The sequence below is a fragment of the Leptonotus elevatus genome, chromosome 2, assembly GCF_054856555.1.
Source record: "Leptonotus elevatus isolate MCC_2025b chromosome 2, RoL_Lele_1.0, whole genome shotgun sequence".
Taxonomy (NCBI): Eukaryota; Metazoa; Chordata; class Actinopteri; order Syngnathiformes; family Syngnathidae; genus Leptonotus; species Leptonotus elevatus.
In genome coordinates, this window is record NC_141240.1 from 22253773 (window position 1) to 22270557 (window position 16785).

The 16785-nt window shown below is 40.0% G+C and overlaps 1 protein-coding gene across 1 annotated transcript; it reads right to left on the bottom strand.

The window, feature by feature from the left end:
- Positions 1 to 141: 141 nt before the first annotated feature.
- elapor1 (endosome-lysosome associated apoptosis and autophagy regulator 1) lies at positions 142 to 16570 on the bottom strand. The gene is made up of 22 exons (XM_086067306.1): positions 16406 to 16570; positions 12867 to 12987; positions 12598 to 12778; positions 11344 to 11491; positions 11128 to 11208; positions 10917 to 11022; positions 10603 to 10752; positions 9373 to 9461; positions 9090 to 9270; positions 8872 to 9000; positions 7857 to 7947; positions 7676 to 7775; positions 7454 to 7591; positions 6418 to 6702; positions 5866 to 6042; positions 5630 to 5780; positions 5058 to 5151; positions 4586 to 4687; positions 1541 to 1667; positions 1253 to 1431; positions 793 to 958; positions 142 to 722 (listed from the first exon to the last, which is right to left on the bottom strand). Exons 1-22 carry the CDS (start codon positions 16475 to 16477, stop codon positions 636 to 638), a joined length of 2955 nt encoding a protein of 984 aa, XP_085923432.1. The 5' UTR covers positions 16478 to 16570; the 3' UTR covers positions 142 to 635.
- Between the last annotated feature and the right edge of the window lie 215 nt (positions 16571 to 16785).

Genomic DNA, 16785 nt, shown 5'->3' on the forward strand with positions numbered 1-16785 from the left:
GACTAGGGATAGATTAGTTAGTGAAAGTTTACGAATAATTGACGTATAACTGCATTGAAAAATAAATTAAAACACCTAATTTAAAAAGTATCACCAATAAGCATGTTCCGTGGAATGACTCATGAAGTACACAATAACTGATAAGACTATCTTTACATGATTTTATTGTGAAAATAGAAGGCACAAAAAGATTTCAAATGAAAATATCAATGCAACAAGATTTTCCATCAAAGCTAAAGCCTATCCTTTTCACATATGGTCAAATAACATAACATTACAAAGATTGCCTAATACAGTACAAAACAGGTTAGCCAATTCCAAAGGACGAAAAGACATAACTTACACGACTCCCAATACAAGTGTAATGAGAATTACAAACAAGAGTAGCAATTATATTTATTATTATTTTAATGATGTTTAGGATTGTTCTGTTTTATACAAACAAGTAACTGTCCTGTGTTCCAGCCTCCAGAAAAACAAGACTACGTTCCAGGTGCCCACATTTTATGGCCACACATATCTCGTGGAAGGATTTCGTCTTGCATAAACTTAATATGCTTCATATAGCCTTGCTATACAGTAGAACATAAAAAAAAAAAAGAATTGAGCAAAACTGCTTCAGTGAAACCTTCGCATCACGCATCATCAGAATCGTCGTCCTCTTTTTGCAGGTGACAAGATGATGACTTGAGAGGCACCGAATCGAATCCGTCGGATGTCCTCTAAATAAAACGAAACAGAAGGTTAAAGAAAGGTGTCGCCCGCCCAATGCGCGAGCGCGTGCATGCCGACCTCGTGTGAGTACGCTTTAATTTTGTTGAAGAAGGACTTGTGAGTGAGATGGATGAGGTCGTCCTCGGCGTCCTCTCCTTCCATGATTGCGCAGCTGTCAGCGGTGGGCAGCTCGCACTCTTTGCCCCCGGAGCTCATCATCAGTTTGGAGTACTTGTACTCCAATCTGCAGGCGAAGAGAAGGTTGACACATTTTCAAGAGGAACCTCAAATACTAATAATTTACTGTAATTTGATCAACTTTCGAATGGAGAAGTCCAACTTTTTAATGTATCAATACTTTTTTCTAACAAGGAGCTGAATAGCAAATTTCACAAGTGGCGTTTCACACATGAACGATCCATTACATTTCCAGGTTGTATTAAAATCTGGTATTTAATCATCTCTCCTCATCATAATGTTGACATTTTGACAACTAGCGATTGGTTAACAGTATCAAAGTCAAAACATGTCCTCTCACTTGCGCGTCTTCTTCCAGAAGTAACAGATTAGGGCGATGAGCAGAGCGGCGGCGACTGTTCCTGTGGAAACGCCAAACTTGAGCCAGAAATCTAGAGTCACACAAGCGCTGACCGTCTGGGCTGGGAGGGCCTCGCCTCCGTGACACTGCAGCGGCTGCTGCCAGACGTACGTCGTCCTCTAAAAAACGACAGCAAAAAATTAACACACATTTTTTTTTTCATTTCTATTTCAGGCACTTTCCATTCCTGAATAATGAACAGACCCTTTTCCTCGTGTCCGTGCTTACCTGTATACCTTCTTCACAAGCGCTGACAATCTCCTTGTAATTATGTTTGGTGCACAGTGGACACGCGTGCTGACTCTGCCAAAGGAAGTGGAAAGTGCAGCCATCACACGTCCCCTCTGAGCAGTTACTGTGGACGAGAAACCATAACAGAGGACTTGTATTTTGTCAAAATAGGGTGGAGCGATATGACCTTGAAATAAAAGTCTCACATCTTTTTCCCATATTTATTACTTATCCCCCCCCCCCCCCATTTGCTTATCCGAAAAGCTAACTTAAAGGGCATTCAAAATAGGCCCATCTTTTTGTTTTGTTTTTTTGCTTATTTATAGTTATTTTTCACAACAGTAAGATATGATAACATAAAATGAGATACAACTTTAATAAATCTCCAGAGGGGAAATTTAGGTGCTTCGGCAGCACACGACAGATTGTTTAAAACAAAAATATATTACTAAATAAATATTGTAGAAAAAACAACAACCATGTAAAATCTGGCATATGCAAATGCAATGAGTTATTAGAAAAGTGACATATGATTGAGGTTTTTTTTTGTCTTCCATTTGCACATAAAAACAGAGCAGCAAATAAAGATGGTGGTATCAACTTCCACAGATAGGAGAGAAATTTAGTAAACAAACACACCTGCTCTTGGCAGGGGATAGGGACCAATACCCTGCTGCGGCCAGCGAGTAGCTGACGTCGCTCCGAAAAATGTAAATAGCTGCCTATATCAATAACTGAAACCATAAACACACCATAAACTATGACCCTAAAACACTTTAATATCTTTTTAGACTCATTTTATAACATACATTTTATTTTGTAAAAATGTCCTGGAAATTTGTGTGGCCGAAGACTCTTGTTAACTTCTGAAACTTCTTCAACAAACAAAAACATTCAAGTTTGATTCAATCTTTGCGGAACCAAGGCGAAATTTAGCTCCTCCCACACATAAATATCTCAATGTGTATCGTTTCAACAAACATCATTGACACCAATTAGCCAGGCCTTTGGTGCCATCTAGTGGCAAAAAAAAAAACCACTGAACGACCTACAGCTATTTGCAGGAATCAGGAAGACCAAGTTCTGCCACTAACAGTGATACTGGTACACTAAGGCGTTAATGGCATCACTGTTATGTTACTGTAACACGAAGATGTTGTTGTGGTTTCCGAAGGCTGCGGGTAAAAGGCGGGCTACAAATAATTTCGAGTTTATGATGTTTTGTGGCGTCTTCCCTGCTAAATAAACTCAAACACGGCAGGACAAGGATTAAAGCGCGTCTCTCTTTATTTATTTTTCTCTCTCTCGACGGACGCTCGCTCTGTTATACCTCTCTCTCTTTTGCGCTCATTACATGCGCAGTACACAAAAACACTTCAGCATGTAAACTAAAATACAAAACCAAAAGTTATAATTCATAAAACAAATAAGTCACTTGCAAGTAAATAAAAATACACTTTGGCAAACAACGTGTTGCATTACTAGTAACACATTTCCACTCCACATTTTCCAGTAATGACTAATCTAATGTGTTATTTTTTTCCAGTAAGGTAATCACTACAGTTACTCATCAAAGTCACAAAACGTTACTATGGAGTATGCAGTAGTTTACTTTAACTTGAACCTCCAGGTTGCAGCAGTGTGTACGAATTGACAAGACCTAACTAAAGTCATACATTTTAGCCATGGTGATCCCTCTTGCACCTATTGTGCATGTAACAAAACTCATCAATAAAATACAGGAGGGCCACCTGATTGCTAACACCCGAGTACTCAGGCACTCAACGTAATACTGTACTATATGTAACACACCGAAAAAGGGAAACTGTGGTATTTAGTATTTGGGTTTGTTGCACACTCTATGCTGTCAACAGTGTTATGTGGCTTCATTAACATAGTGATAAATAAAAAAAAGATCTCAGTACAGTATGCAATCCCGTTTAAAAGGGGGGTGGTGGGGGGCACCTGATTTTGTGACTGAAGGAGGTTCCCCAATTTAATCACTATATTTATTAACAATATACAACAATATACATTAGAAATGTTAGGTTTTACCATTACAATATTAATAGTTAAATATGTCAAGTAAAATTAGATCTTCTTTATTTGATTCTTAATTTTTTTTTCTGTAAGTCTAGAAAGACTTCTTCTTAAAAAAAAAAATAGCCCATTTATTTTAAGTGAAATCCAGAAAAGACTAATACTTTTTTTTAAATAATTATAGTACGTCAAAAAGGTTGTCTTTGTCAAATTTTATTCTTCAATCTGTAACAAAATCTGTTAAAAATAATAATATTCTAATTAACTTTGCATTTTGCGTCATTTTTATGTTAAGTTACTTTTTCAAGGTAACTGTGGTAGTGAAAAGAGAAAATCTTTTGTAAACTAGCTCCTCTATAATACTTTACATCAGCAGAGGTGTGCTTTTAACTCATTTGCTCCCAAAAACGTATAAACACATTTTATTGTAAATATTGCCATCGTCCCAAAAAGCAGACAGAACACAAAGAAGGCTTTAATGCAGCCTCTGACCTGAAGAGGTCACTTAAAGAAATGCTAGTTATTACAAAAACGGCCTGCGGGTGGCAGCAGAGTATAAGAGATCAAGGGCCATGACGCAACAAGCTCTTTTCTCCAGTGTTTTAAACAGGCACGTGAATAATGATGAAACTTTAGCTATATTCTAATGCTAATAGCTGCAAAACGGAAAAAGATAAAAATATACTTTTCCTGATGAAAGAAGAGACTTTAATCTTTCTTTTGTTTCTAAAGCAATAGAACACAATTTTCTGTAGGCCTTGCAAAATCAGTCAAAATCCAGTAAAATAGCCAGGAGAAAAGAGGGTTGCTTCAATGAAAATGTCTGGGAGCTAGTTAACTATGGAAGCCACAAAGAAATAAAATAAATGACAAATCACTTTTTTTTTTACGTATTTTGTCCTGAGCAATACAACCAAATTAATGAAACAGATTAACCACCCAGCCCTTCATTAAATCAAACCCTGCCCGAACGAGAGAAAGTTTGGCTACAGCGAGCGATACCTCGGCAGCGTGATGTGGTCAACGGTGTTCAGGGTCGGGTCGCATCTCAGCCTGATGGTGGCCGAGCGGCCTCCTTTACAAGCCTGCGTTGTCTCAGCGGACCTGAAAAACGGGACAAAGTCACAAGGATTTGCTTTTTTAAATACGACCATCGCATCATAGAGGGTGTAACAAATAGTATCAACTATTCATGGGGCAACACTGAAGAAATCAAAGTTAGCCATATCCCCTCTCCGGTGACATGTGATTCATTAATGTTCTCAAGTGTGAATGCGTGCCGGGGGGAGGGGGTTGCAGTGTGTTTAATTTGATGTTATCTCTCTCACACTGGTCGCTGGAAATTCAAGATGGCACCTCATGGAAAAGAACTCTCTTAAGGAACTGGAAAACGTCTGAAAGAGGCTCCAGATGCTCCTTGCCATAAAATTCCCAGCTTTTCATAAGCGTTGTTAAAGGGGCCGATATGACTTACTTGTAATAGAATATAACATCTGGTAGATCAGATGTTGAGGGGAAGAGCCACAACGGAGAGGAGATGTTAGCCAGGACCGTGTCAGTACTTACACCTTCAAAAAGAGTAAACATTATTACAACATGATCACGGCCGACTGTCACAACTCATGACAAAACATTTGACAATGAAGTGCTTCACCAAATGTAAATATGGTGAAGGAAATCTTGACAGACAGGGATGAGCTAATTTAGCCTGGGTTGAGTTATTGTCACGTTTTTTTCTTCTCTGTTCCACGCAGACTTGAGGTGGCTTTTTTTCCCCCCCAATCTAGAATTTATATATATATATATATGTATATATATATATATATATTATAGATGGGATGTCAATTATTCATGGGGTTTTTTTTGCTATTAAGAGCTATTTTCTGTATATATTTTGTCAAAAATGTTAATAAATGGCTGATAGGAAAGTAGTCATTTCTATTTTAAAAAATCAGGTTACAAAGCAGTGATCTCACACTTTCACTGCATTTTTGCAAAGTGAGGTGAAGACAATGTGCTTTCAAACAATGACACGTGACCTCGCACCAATGAGAGTGTCGCCAATAACGAAGGGCTGTGACGCCACCATGTTCTGACTCCTGATGTCCGAGGGAACCACAAGGGACTGGCACACGTGTCCTCGGACCGCCCGGCTGTGCTCCGTCACGTTGTTCACGCAGGTCGCCGGCGCTTGACCCTGTGAAAACGAGATGGCGGGTGAAGCGGAAAGGATACGGAGCAGCCAAAAGGGAAGTGAGGAGGCCCACGGTGCGGAGTGTCACCTCTTTGCCGCACAGAGCCACGTTGAAGAGATGGAAGTAGCGCAAGCCTTTGCTGGTGAAGCGCGGGCCACTTTGGAAGGAGGTGACGTTGGACAGAGGAGAGAAGTCGTAGTGCAGCAGCGCGCCGCTGCTTGTTTGTATTTTAGCCGTGCAAACACTGAGGCAAGCTGTGTAGGCCTGGAAAAGAACAGAAGATAAGAATATACTTACCAATTGGAATATGTAATCACAGAAAATGAATGGTTGGATGGAGACATTGTATTTGATCAAAAAATCTCAACAGAAATGGAATGGATGGACTTAAATCCTTGTCTGTATTTCTCAAGGTTTTGCAATCATTAGTAGTAGTGCTGTAAAGTTGACAAAATATGGAGGACCAAAAATACTAAAATAAAAAAGTAAAAATTAAAAATTAAATAAAAGTGAAAATAAATTAGATATTTTTTAGTATTTAATTTGTATTTATTTATTTCTATTGAATATTTAAGCATTGAATATTTTTATGTATTTAATTTTGGAAACAATCAGCACAGAGATGAGAAAAACCTGCACCTGGTTGTTGTTTGTGTTTGGGCCGCACGCAACGCAGGCCGGCTCTCCGGTTGGCCACTCGGTGGCGACGATGGAGTTGGGCGGGCAGCGCTGGCACATTCCCTTGGCTCCCTCGCCGACCTTGTCGCTGACCAAGCGATGGCCTGGCGGGCAGGGCACGCAGGCGGAGTCATCGCCGAAGCGAGACGTAGGGGCGCATTGGCGACATTTTGAGGCCACGCCCCCCAGAACGTTGGTGATTTGAATGAAGAAGATTTTCGCCACATCAATGCTGTACCGCTTCTCCTGACAAGGGGGACGCAGTTCAATTTAATTCATTTGATTTGCGAGACAATTCACTTCTCAGCTTTTCAAGGCACTTTAAATATGGAATTTACCCAATTGTAACACTATGTTTTTACATAACGTTTTCCCTAAGCCTTTTCACACTGCACTTAGTACAGTGCAGTGCCCTCAGAGAGAGGGGAGTCTCTCTTTTACCGCTTCTCTGTCTCTCTCTCTCTTTCTTTCTTTTTCTCTCTCTCTCTCTGTCTCATTTCTCTCATCTCTCCCGCCTACCTATCTCACATATCTCTCTCTCATATCCCCCTCTCACATTTATCTCTCTCCACTCTCTCAAATCTTTCTCTCTACCCACTCACATATCTCTCTCTCTCTCACACACATATCTCTATCTCTCTCCTCTCTGTCATATATATCTCTCCCCCTCTCTCACAATTCTCCCTCTTCCCCCTCTCTCACAATTTATCTCTCTCTCACACATTTCTCCCCTCTCTCACATATCTCTCTCCCCCTGCCCCTCCTCTCTTTATTTTCTCTCTCTCTCTCTCTCTCTCTCTCTCTCTCTCTCTCTCTCTCTCTCTCTCTCTCTCTCTCTCTCTCTCTCTCTCTCTCTCTCTCTCTCTCTCTCTCTCTCTCTCTCCCCCCTATCTTAACACTCCATACTTAACTCTAGCATAACCATCACTTCCTGTCCATAGCTCTTTTTTTTTTTACAGCATTTGCCGCAGTTTCTGAAAGTGGTGAATATCCTGACCGCTGACGAGTTGTCTATTCGTTGAAAAGTCCAGGTGAAGCTTAGAGTGTCGTTGCTCTGAATCAGGTACGAGTATGACTGCTTCCTGTTGCTGCCCTTCCACTGCTCCACCGCATTGTTGTCCCACCGATTGAAACCCTGTCAAGAAAGTCAACGTCACTGCGCAAAATGTCCATCGTTTTATTTTTGACAGCAGTCCACATTCTATTGGTGACATCCTACCACCATGAAAAGCAAGGTGCAGTCTGCCGAACACGAGGTTTCAAAGACGAAGCTGATGCGAGACAGTTCACTCCGTTTGTCGTCTTTTGACTTTGGCAGCCTGCAAAGATGACACGCCATGCACATAAGTGAACTCCATTGATAGATATCGGGCGCAATATCAACCAGCGGAAGAGTTCACCTGTATCCCGGGACAGTGAGTGTGAGCATGAGGTAGTCCGTGTCTCGATCACTGGGAGTAGTGTACACGTATTCTCCGGCCACTTCCCACGCTGTCATGATGGCATAGCACACAGAAGAAGAAAAAAAATCTGAAATATCATCTCGCCCTAGTCAATAGATGTTTATTATTGTTAATGGCGTAATGTTAGACTGGTTTACTTCTGCTTATCTTAGAATGACAAATCATGATGTTAACTTATTACTGTAAACCAGGGGTGTCCAAACTTTTTCATTTGAGGGTTGCATAAAAAAGAAAAAAAGAAACACATTGAAATCAATAAATCAAGCAATTATTTAATTGTTTGTATATTTTTTGTTTTTTTTCCTTTTTAAAAACTGCTACATTACAGCTTTCTGGTAATGGTGATTGCTGGTTTAGGATTTGGGGTGGGGTTGGCCCTGTATCCCCCAAGACTAGATCCACCCCTGCACGGATCCCAGCTCCACATTGAAAAACAAAAGGAGGAAACTGTAATAAGATGACAATTTTTAGAATAGTTACTTGACAGTCATTAATGTTTAAAAGTTGGACACAAGCAGAAAGTGTAATAATAAAAAAAACTTCTAAAATGTGCTTGTTAGGATTTTTGTTGTGAATAGTTATTTGTATCTTTGCATTTCTAGAAAATATATAAACCAACTTGTTTTTAATAGTGGCATCTATTTTGAAGTCAAACCTCCTTGCAGGCTGTGTCAAATATAATTTTTAGTATTATGTCACGGGCTGCTGAAAAATGGATCGCGAGCCACAAATTGCCCATCGAGCCATAGTTTGGACACCCCTTCTTTAAACTGTTATCCTGGAGATTTAGCAAATGTTTTATGGTGGTGACACTAAGCCCTGCCACAATACCACATTTTTAGGATGATGTACTGCATTTTCCCAGAAAGCAGCAGACGGACGACTAAATGTTGATGACGTACAAACACAATTTTATAGTATGGCCATAATGTGTTTTGATGCGTTCACTGACCAGTGCGGCGTACGGAGTCGTCCAAATCTGCCCGTAGGACAGAACTCTTCATGTTGCTCGGCATTGTGTTCCACCATTTGTACTCCAAACCAACCACCGCTTCTGTGCCGACGGGGCACTTTTCACAGACTGTTAACCGAATGATAACATCACTTCAAACCACAGTATATAAAACTTGGCATTATTTCCTAGTCTGTAAGACGAAGAGCAATATCCACCTGTTCCATTCGAGTAGAAATTGTCAGCGCAAGCTTGGCAGGTGTTGGAGGTGTTGCTGACAAAAAACCCCGGGTTGCACGGCGGACATGTTTGCTTCTCCCCTGACGCGGGCAGCTTCACGGACCCCTCGGCGGTCTCGCTGCAGATTTTGGGCTGGATCCATTTGTACATCAGCTGCGTCTGAGGCGCACGCCGCACATGGGTGGTGTTTCACATTCAATGGGCTGAGCTGGAGTTGATCCTGCTTTGTTGCTGACTTTTGCTGTAAGTTTGCGAGCGTACCTTTCCGTGAGCGTCACAGGGCGTGTGCGTGTAGAAGTAGTCTGTGGTTGTGCACGCCGGTCTCACTTTGCAGCTTCCCGATGAAACCTCTGCAAAAAACGACAAAGGGAACAATAGCTCACATCAACGTTAGTGATGCAGCTGGTGTGATTTAGGATTAGAAAAATGGATGCACACAATGAGAAGCATATTGCGATTTTGAGCCCAGTGCTCGAAAAGCAGTGGTTATCAAATTTGGTTCGTGAACTGCTGAAAAAGGAATACCATTAATTATTCTGTTGTATTTATTTATTTATTTATTTGCATACCTGCATATAGGGACCGGTGCGGCACTAGCATAAACATGCTAAACTAAGAGCGCAACAAGTTAATCATATAAATATTATATTGATCGATTTAATTATTAATCAATTACTGGTTTGGAGAGCTTGTTTGATTTTAAATTAATGAACGAATAATTAATCCGTTTCAGCCCCCCATCAATAAATATTCCCAGTTTTCTGTAATCCTCCGTGAAAGGAGATTTATTATGTTTGTGCTGAATCAAAGATTAAAAAAAGAAGCAAGTATCTGTTTTACTTTGGAAAAAATAATAAATATTTTTGCCTATTTTCTTACATTTTACAAACCAAACCAGTAACTGAATCTTATTAATTAATTCATACGTGTGCATTTTCTGCATTGCCAAATTGAAATAATGTCCTGTTTTTAAAATAAGGATGCAAATTAAAATGTGATTTATTTATTTTTTATCTGACTCATCCATTGAGCGACAAAATAATAGACTTTTTTAAAAAAATTTAATCATTAGGTGAAGCCCTATACTAAACCCCTCACTCTTCCCATATCTTTGGGCGTGAAATGATTGCAAAGTGACACATAAATTTCAAATCCATGCACGCATGCTTTCATATTGTTTTTTCTCATGATGAGGTAAGGCAACCACGAGTTGTGTCTTGGATGCACATACAGGTCCAAACTTTCCATCATAAATGACTGCTTTTGCAACATTATTAATAAAAAAGCACCATGTCTTTGAATATATTCAGCATAATTAACTCCCTGGTTGGCTTCTTGTCGTTTGCAAAACAATGATTTTAATCATGTTTTTTTACGGAATGACAAATTGTCACTACTGAGGACGTCACGGGAAAATGCTCGCCAGCGTAAGGTCTGTCGACGTTAGAGAACCGCTACTCCTAAAAAGCAAGCTGACATCTTGGAGTGTACCTGCATATTTATCAGGGTCACACTGCTGGCAAACGGTGGCCCCCTTGTTGGAGTAGGTATCAGCGGGACAGGGGGCACAGCGGGCGGATCCCAGTTTGGCGCTGTGGGTGCCGGGCTTGCAGTGGAAACACTCGGACGTGTAGGCCACGCCTGGAGAGAAAGTGGCACACACAACACAGTGAGACAATCCAACTTTATTTAAATGGTCCAAAAATGATTGGTGTACTCCAAAGAATATATTTTTTGATCAAATCAAGTTTCTATTTTTCAAAAATGCTGCTGCCTAAATTGTCCTCCAATTTTGAGTGACGTACCCGAGATGGCGATGTTTCGCACCAGCACGGCTTTGTCAGCCCGACCCTGAAGAGCGTAGGCGGTGGTTCTCCAAAACAGAACATTGTTGCCTTTGTTCAGCTGGACCTGCAGCAGAGTCAAATACGTACATCGTCACAATAACACAATAAAATAATAATTGATAAATGGACAATTTCTGAATACTCTTGTACCCTGGGCAAAAAGTCAAACCTCATGATGGCTCCAGTCGCTGTCAGAAATCTTCATCCAGCGGCTGGTCGAGTCAGTGGACTGGCACTGGTCGTTTTGGACCTGAAAGGGAGAGAATCTGGATTCAAGAGCCCCGTCATGATGCTCATCCAAGATTTTTCCACATAAAAGCTGCCGACGTTTTGGATGGATAAAAAGAAGACGTAACAAATGAATTAGCTGGCCTGGCCCACTTACAAAGAACTCAAAGTAGATGCTGTTGTCAGAATAGAAATAGTCAAAGGACACACTTCCCGGTTTCTTCAGGTTGACAGAATACGATAGCGTGGCCGTGCACTCGTCCGTGTTGGAGGCCACGTAGTCACCCATCGGTGTCCAAGTGGAGCTGGAGTAAAGATGGGATCAAAGATAGCAAATAAAGTAGAGAATGACGTCAAATTAAAATGATGGCCTGCTTTGAATAAGTCGGAGGAGGTGAATCTTCTGACCAAAATTTATTTTCTTTTTTTTCGCTGATTTGGACATGTTTTTGGGTTTTTTTGGAGGAGGGGGGGGGGGGTATCTCATGTTTTTAGTTTTTATAGTGGACGCCAGGAGGCTGTAACATGTTTTTGAACATGAACATCATGCAAATTAACTTGCGATTGTGATTGGTTAGTTAAGATCCAATCATGAACCAGAAGTGTTGACATCATCCAAATGATTCGTTTTATTGGTTGAGACACGCGAACAGGTCATGTCCAATGCAACCATTTATGGGTCTGATATTAATTTTATTAAATATATATATTAAATAATTTTGTAACAGAATGGGTGGAATACTGAAATGTGGAATACTGAATATTGTGTGAATTTTTGGGAACGTGAAAAATTGTGCTGTAGATGTCCTGAATAAGATGAACTGTAGATATGCCAATTATCTCTTCATTTGGGAATTTTATAGCGAAAATGGGTGCATTTGGGAAATGGGATCAATCTTTCTGTAAATCTCAGTGAGCTGAACTGCTGTAGTGGTTCAATCAAGAAATATGGAAGAGGGACGTAAAAATGAAGGCTTGAGTTTCAAAAAATCGAAAAACAAACAATAACTGCTCAGCTTCGGACAACAGGTGAGCCTTGAGCAACTGTCATTTTCAATCAACAGCAAAATGGCCACCCCCTGAGATGCATTCTTATGAGATTGCTGGAGGTTGCGGTGTCCCTTCTCCTCCTCTGTGAAGGTTCTCGTAACTGCTCATCCCTCCCTTCTCTGCTCACAAAGAAGGGGGGAGCAACTGGCCTCTCATTAACGTCCTCATTTAAAACTATCCAAGTAGCCAATTGTATTGTGCCCGCTTGGAAGTCCCCTCAAAAAAGAAAATAAGAGCTCATTACCGGCGACAGCCATTATTAGCACTTATTGAAAAACGTGACTTTTTAAAACCACAATAAACCATCAAATCGGTGATCGGACCACGCCTTGACGTATATATACCCATGCGTTCTACTAACTTGGAGCAGTCTGTGTGGAAGTCCCAACTGTTGGTGTTGAGCCCGAGGGTGACGAAACCTGTGGGCAGGCGGTCCCACTCGTCGAAGGCCACACCAGAACCCAAAGAGTACGTCCCGGCCGCGCACTTCTGGCACAGCTGAGTCCGCATGTCCAGGAACTCGCCTTCATTACAGGAGAAAGCTAGCAAAGGAAATGAACATGAACCTCCGCTACGCATTTGTACATTGGACTTTTTGTTTTGAACACAACACTAGAGTAGGACACTCACTGCATTGAGTGCCTTTGACTGGATCTGGGAGGCCGGTGCAGATTTGGGCCTTGTTGGGAATGGCCACCCTCCAGCGAGAACCCAGGACGTCGCACTCGGTGTACTCAAAGTGATAATCTGACTGTAGTGGAGGACAAACAGGCGGAATATTGACATATGTGCCACCTCAGAAGACAAAACGAGGCGATATTAGCAATTAATTTGACTATTATAAGATTGTTGCGTGTGTTGTCATTTGAATGGGGAGCTCAGACGTGTACGCTCATGTATGCTTTAAAGCAACTGTTCAGCAGTACGGTCACTGAATCTTAGCATCTTAGCAGTGCATCTATGTTTCTGTCGCTAGTTTGCGGTCGGACTCTCACTCATGCCGTCACACACAGTAACAAATGAAAGGCATTATACTTCAGCAAAAGGGGAGTCTCCTCAGCTAGCTAGCTGAGCTTAGCTATAGACTGCAGCTGGTCCGTGGTAATGAGGGTTGATTATTCTCAACACCACCTACAACAGCGCTGACAACTTAGCCACCAACTCCTCGACTTTCTAAAAACACGACTAGCAAATCAAATTCCCGCTGAGGAGACCACATGAGCGGATACATTTTTACTAGAGGTGTCAACATTATTTTGTTAATTTTTTAGTTAATTTTTTTAATGCGCGATTAATGACTGCCCCTTACTTGGAAAGCCTGTACTGGGGGAATTCCAGTTGCAAAGCAGCAGACACGTCCGTGTCAAAATGTAGCAGTAATAAATTGAATAATAATGCATATATTTGTGGAGACTGGGGTCAAGTTGTATTTTACAATTTTAAAAATGTGCAGAATTTCACAAGTTACTTTATGTTAAAGATTAGATGGCTCTTAATATGAAAAGAAAAATGCACTAAACTGTCAACAATGTCTTACAAATGCAATTATGCCATCTAGTGGCAGAACAGTGACCTCAACACAAATCAATATCACACTAGTTTTTTACAGTACAGTACATCTTTTTAATTTTAACTCAATTAAAAAAAAATGAAATTATTGCAGCAATGACTAATAGATGCAGCCAAGTTTCGATAAAACATTTTTTCCACTTTTATGTTAAGAGTATGAAAACTTATTTTACTTTATTGTGATTTTATTGTACATTTAGAACAGATCGAAATTTTGAGATTAGTCACGAGTTAACTATTGAAGTCATGCGATTAATTACTATTGCAAATTTTTATCGCCTGACATCCCTCATTTTTACAGTACAAGTTAGCGGTAAGAAACAGGCTTTTAACTTTGAGGATGAGGACAGCCTCCTTTCCAAATAAAAGATAAAGCTAATATTTGCCAAGGAGCTCGTTCCCAATGTTGTTTTAATGTTCCTTGTTGAGGGCGTGATGCCTTTTGTCAACATTGGCGGCAGCAGGGGCCGGCAGGCTTTGTCTCTATTTGTCTGTGGGGCCTTAACAGTACTTGTAGGTGACTGACAAGCAGCATAGCACCTGCATGAATGTCATTTAGGAAAGAAGCAAAAAAAAAAATATATATATATATATATATATATATATATATATATATATATATATATATATATATATATATATATATATATATATATATATATATATATATAAATAAAAAATAAAATAAAAATAAAATAAAATAAAAAAAGATAATAATAAATATATATAATAAATAAAATAAAAAGGAAAGAAGCAGACTGTTATCTTGTTGTCGGTATCCTGAGCTGAAGCTCATGAGGCGGACTAAACCGTGCAGGATTAATAGTTAACAGAAACACAGCGGCAACAGGAGTAGGCAGGACCTTGGGTTTTCCATTAGGCAGTGGCTGCTAGGGTAGCAGATGGGCCTCGGTTCTGATGTTAAAATGCATCCAATTGGACACGTGCCAGAAGCTTTAAAAGGTCACTTGGGCAAAAAGCAGTCAAGCCTAACGACATATTAGGAAAAACTAAAGAAAAATGCTATTTTTAAAAGGGCTGCTTTTAATTAGCATCCATCCATTTAATTAGAGTAATAAAACGATGCAAAGTAATGAGGCTAAAAGGCATTGGGCAAAACAATGAACCTGTTATATAGCTTTATGAATGTGTTCTCACTTGTGTTAAGTACAAATACAGCAGATTTAAAAAAACAAAAACAAAGTGTACATATTGAAAGTGGTGTGCACCCTTAACTGGGATGTGGCTGCCTTGAGAATTAACATTACATGCAAACTCAAGTTAAATGGGACTCGCACCTGTGTCCATTTAAAGGGACTGAAGATGTTCTAGTAGGCTCTCCTGACCTTCTCATTTTGCTTTCTTGAACAAACCTGGGTTTGCGCTAACACTGATTGCTAGCTTTATCAAATTGTTCACAATTACCTTGACTAAAAGAACTCTCAGCTCCCCTTTAAGAAAAGCCTTCACTGTAGGATTGGTGTTCTTTTAGTGGCGAGTAGTGTTGTGTTCAAGCCAAAAGTACCTTTTCAAATCGTGACCCCCCATAAAAGCTCACCTTTTATTTCATTGGATCATAACAAACTTTACCCAACATGTGGGGAAATGTGTGTTCATGCTAGAGGAAATTTTCTCATCAGGCAATTGATGTTGCTTTCAATGCATTCTGGTTAAATTATTTGAAGCTTTTTGCACACAACTGTATTCTTTCTCTTGTTTTTTTATTTAGCCATTTTCAGCAGTAAGAAGATATTTTGTCTTTAATTAATGTGATAACTTAATTATTTTTCATGTACGATTAATACCTTTAAAAACACATTTTGCCACTTGTCGACTAAAAAACAAACTTACTGTCGACTGAAGATGACATCATGCGTACTCAGGAAACAAGTGCCTGGTTAGGGGTTTAGGTTTGCTGACGTCACATGACCAAACCCAGAAAACAGGTGAGCCGTGATTGAAAGGTAAGAATTGTACATGAAAAATAATGAATTTATCGAAATAATTCCAGACAAAATGTTAATTTTTACTGCTGAAACCAAGTATCACTTTAAGAACGCTACATAAATTGTGAACATATTGATAGAAAACCTTTTCACATATATAGGGCAAGTATATGTTTGTTTGTTTGAAAAAAAGCATGAAATCGTTAGTCAGTTGATAGGACTGAATGTGGTTTTTATGTCATACTACTTTACATGTATAGTTGGTGCAGGTGAAATGTTATTTCTTGCTAGCAGGAGAGTTAAACAAAAATTAGAGTGAAGTGAGACGTTTGTAAAAAAAAAAAAAACTGCACAAGCACCATCAGAGATGATTGACAGTTTAGTGTGGACAGTGGAAGCATATGTTCAATTCACACACACACCAACAGACACGCACTGCATTTCCACAGTCCGCAGCCACACTAACTAATCACAACTGTCGAATTACAACTTTTAAGAAAATACGTTTTTATAAACTTGCATTTATTACGAGTAATAATTTTAATTTCTGACGTATCGCGTTCAGACATTGCTTGTCACCGAATCAACGAGATGTTTACGTACACACTGACAACTCAGATTCAAGAAAGAAAAAAAAGTCTACACCCAACTTACCTCTTTGCACATGGGCAAATCCGCTGTGGAGTGCGCAAAAAGCAAGCAGAACAGAAGGCGTCGGAAGTACATGGCCGCCTGCTGTCAGGGTTCGAGTGATGGAGTTGCAGGTGGTGGAGAAAGAGGCGGAGGTCGGACCTGCGCCAACCCCCCACAGCCCTCAGGTGCGGCCTCGTTCTCGACATATAACTGTTGATGAGTCAGCGTTTGCTGCAGTGGTGACGAAAGGACTCGCACTCGGTACTTAAATGGTAACAAAAATAAATAGCAACCTATTGATTCAGTAAAGAATATGTCATGTACTTAATTGAAAATTGGGTTTATTATCAGTTTTGTAAGATAGAACAATAGGCCTACAATATTGTTTTTAAGTGCTGGTA

Excerpts from the sequence above, each read along its gene's own strand:
- elapor1 (XM_086067306.1), bottom strand. The coding sequence starts at position 16,477 with ATGTACTTCCGACGCCTTCTGTTCTGCTTGCTTTTTGCGCACTCCACA. Across the intron at positions 10,753-10,916 it reads GCGAAACATCGCCATCTCGG|GCGTGGCCTACACGTCCGAG; the intron begins GTACGTCACTCA and ends CTTTCTCTCCAG. Across the intron at positions 6,043-6,417 it reads CAAACACAAACAACAACCAG|GCCTACACAGCTTGCCTCAG; the intron begins GTGCAGGTTTTT and ends GTTCTTTTCCAG.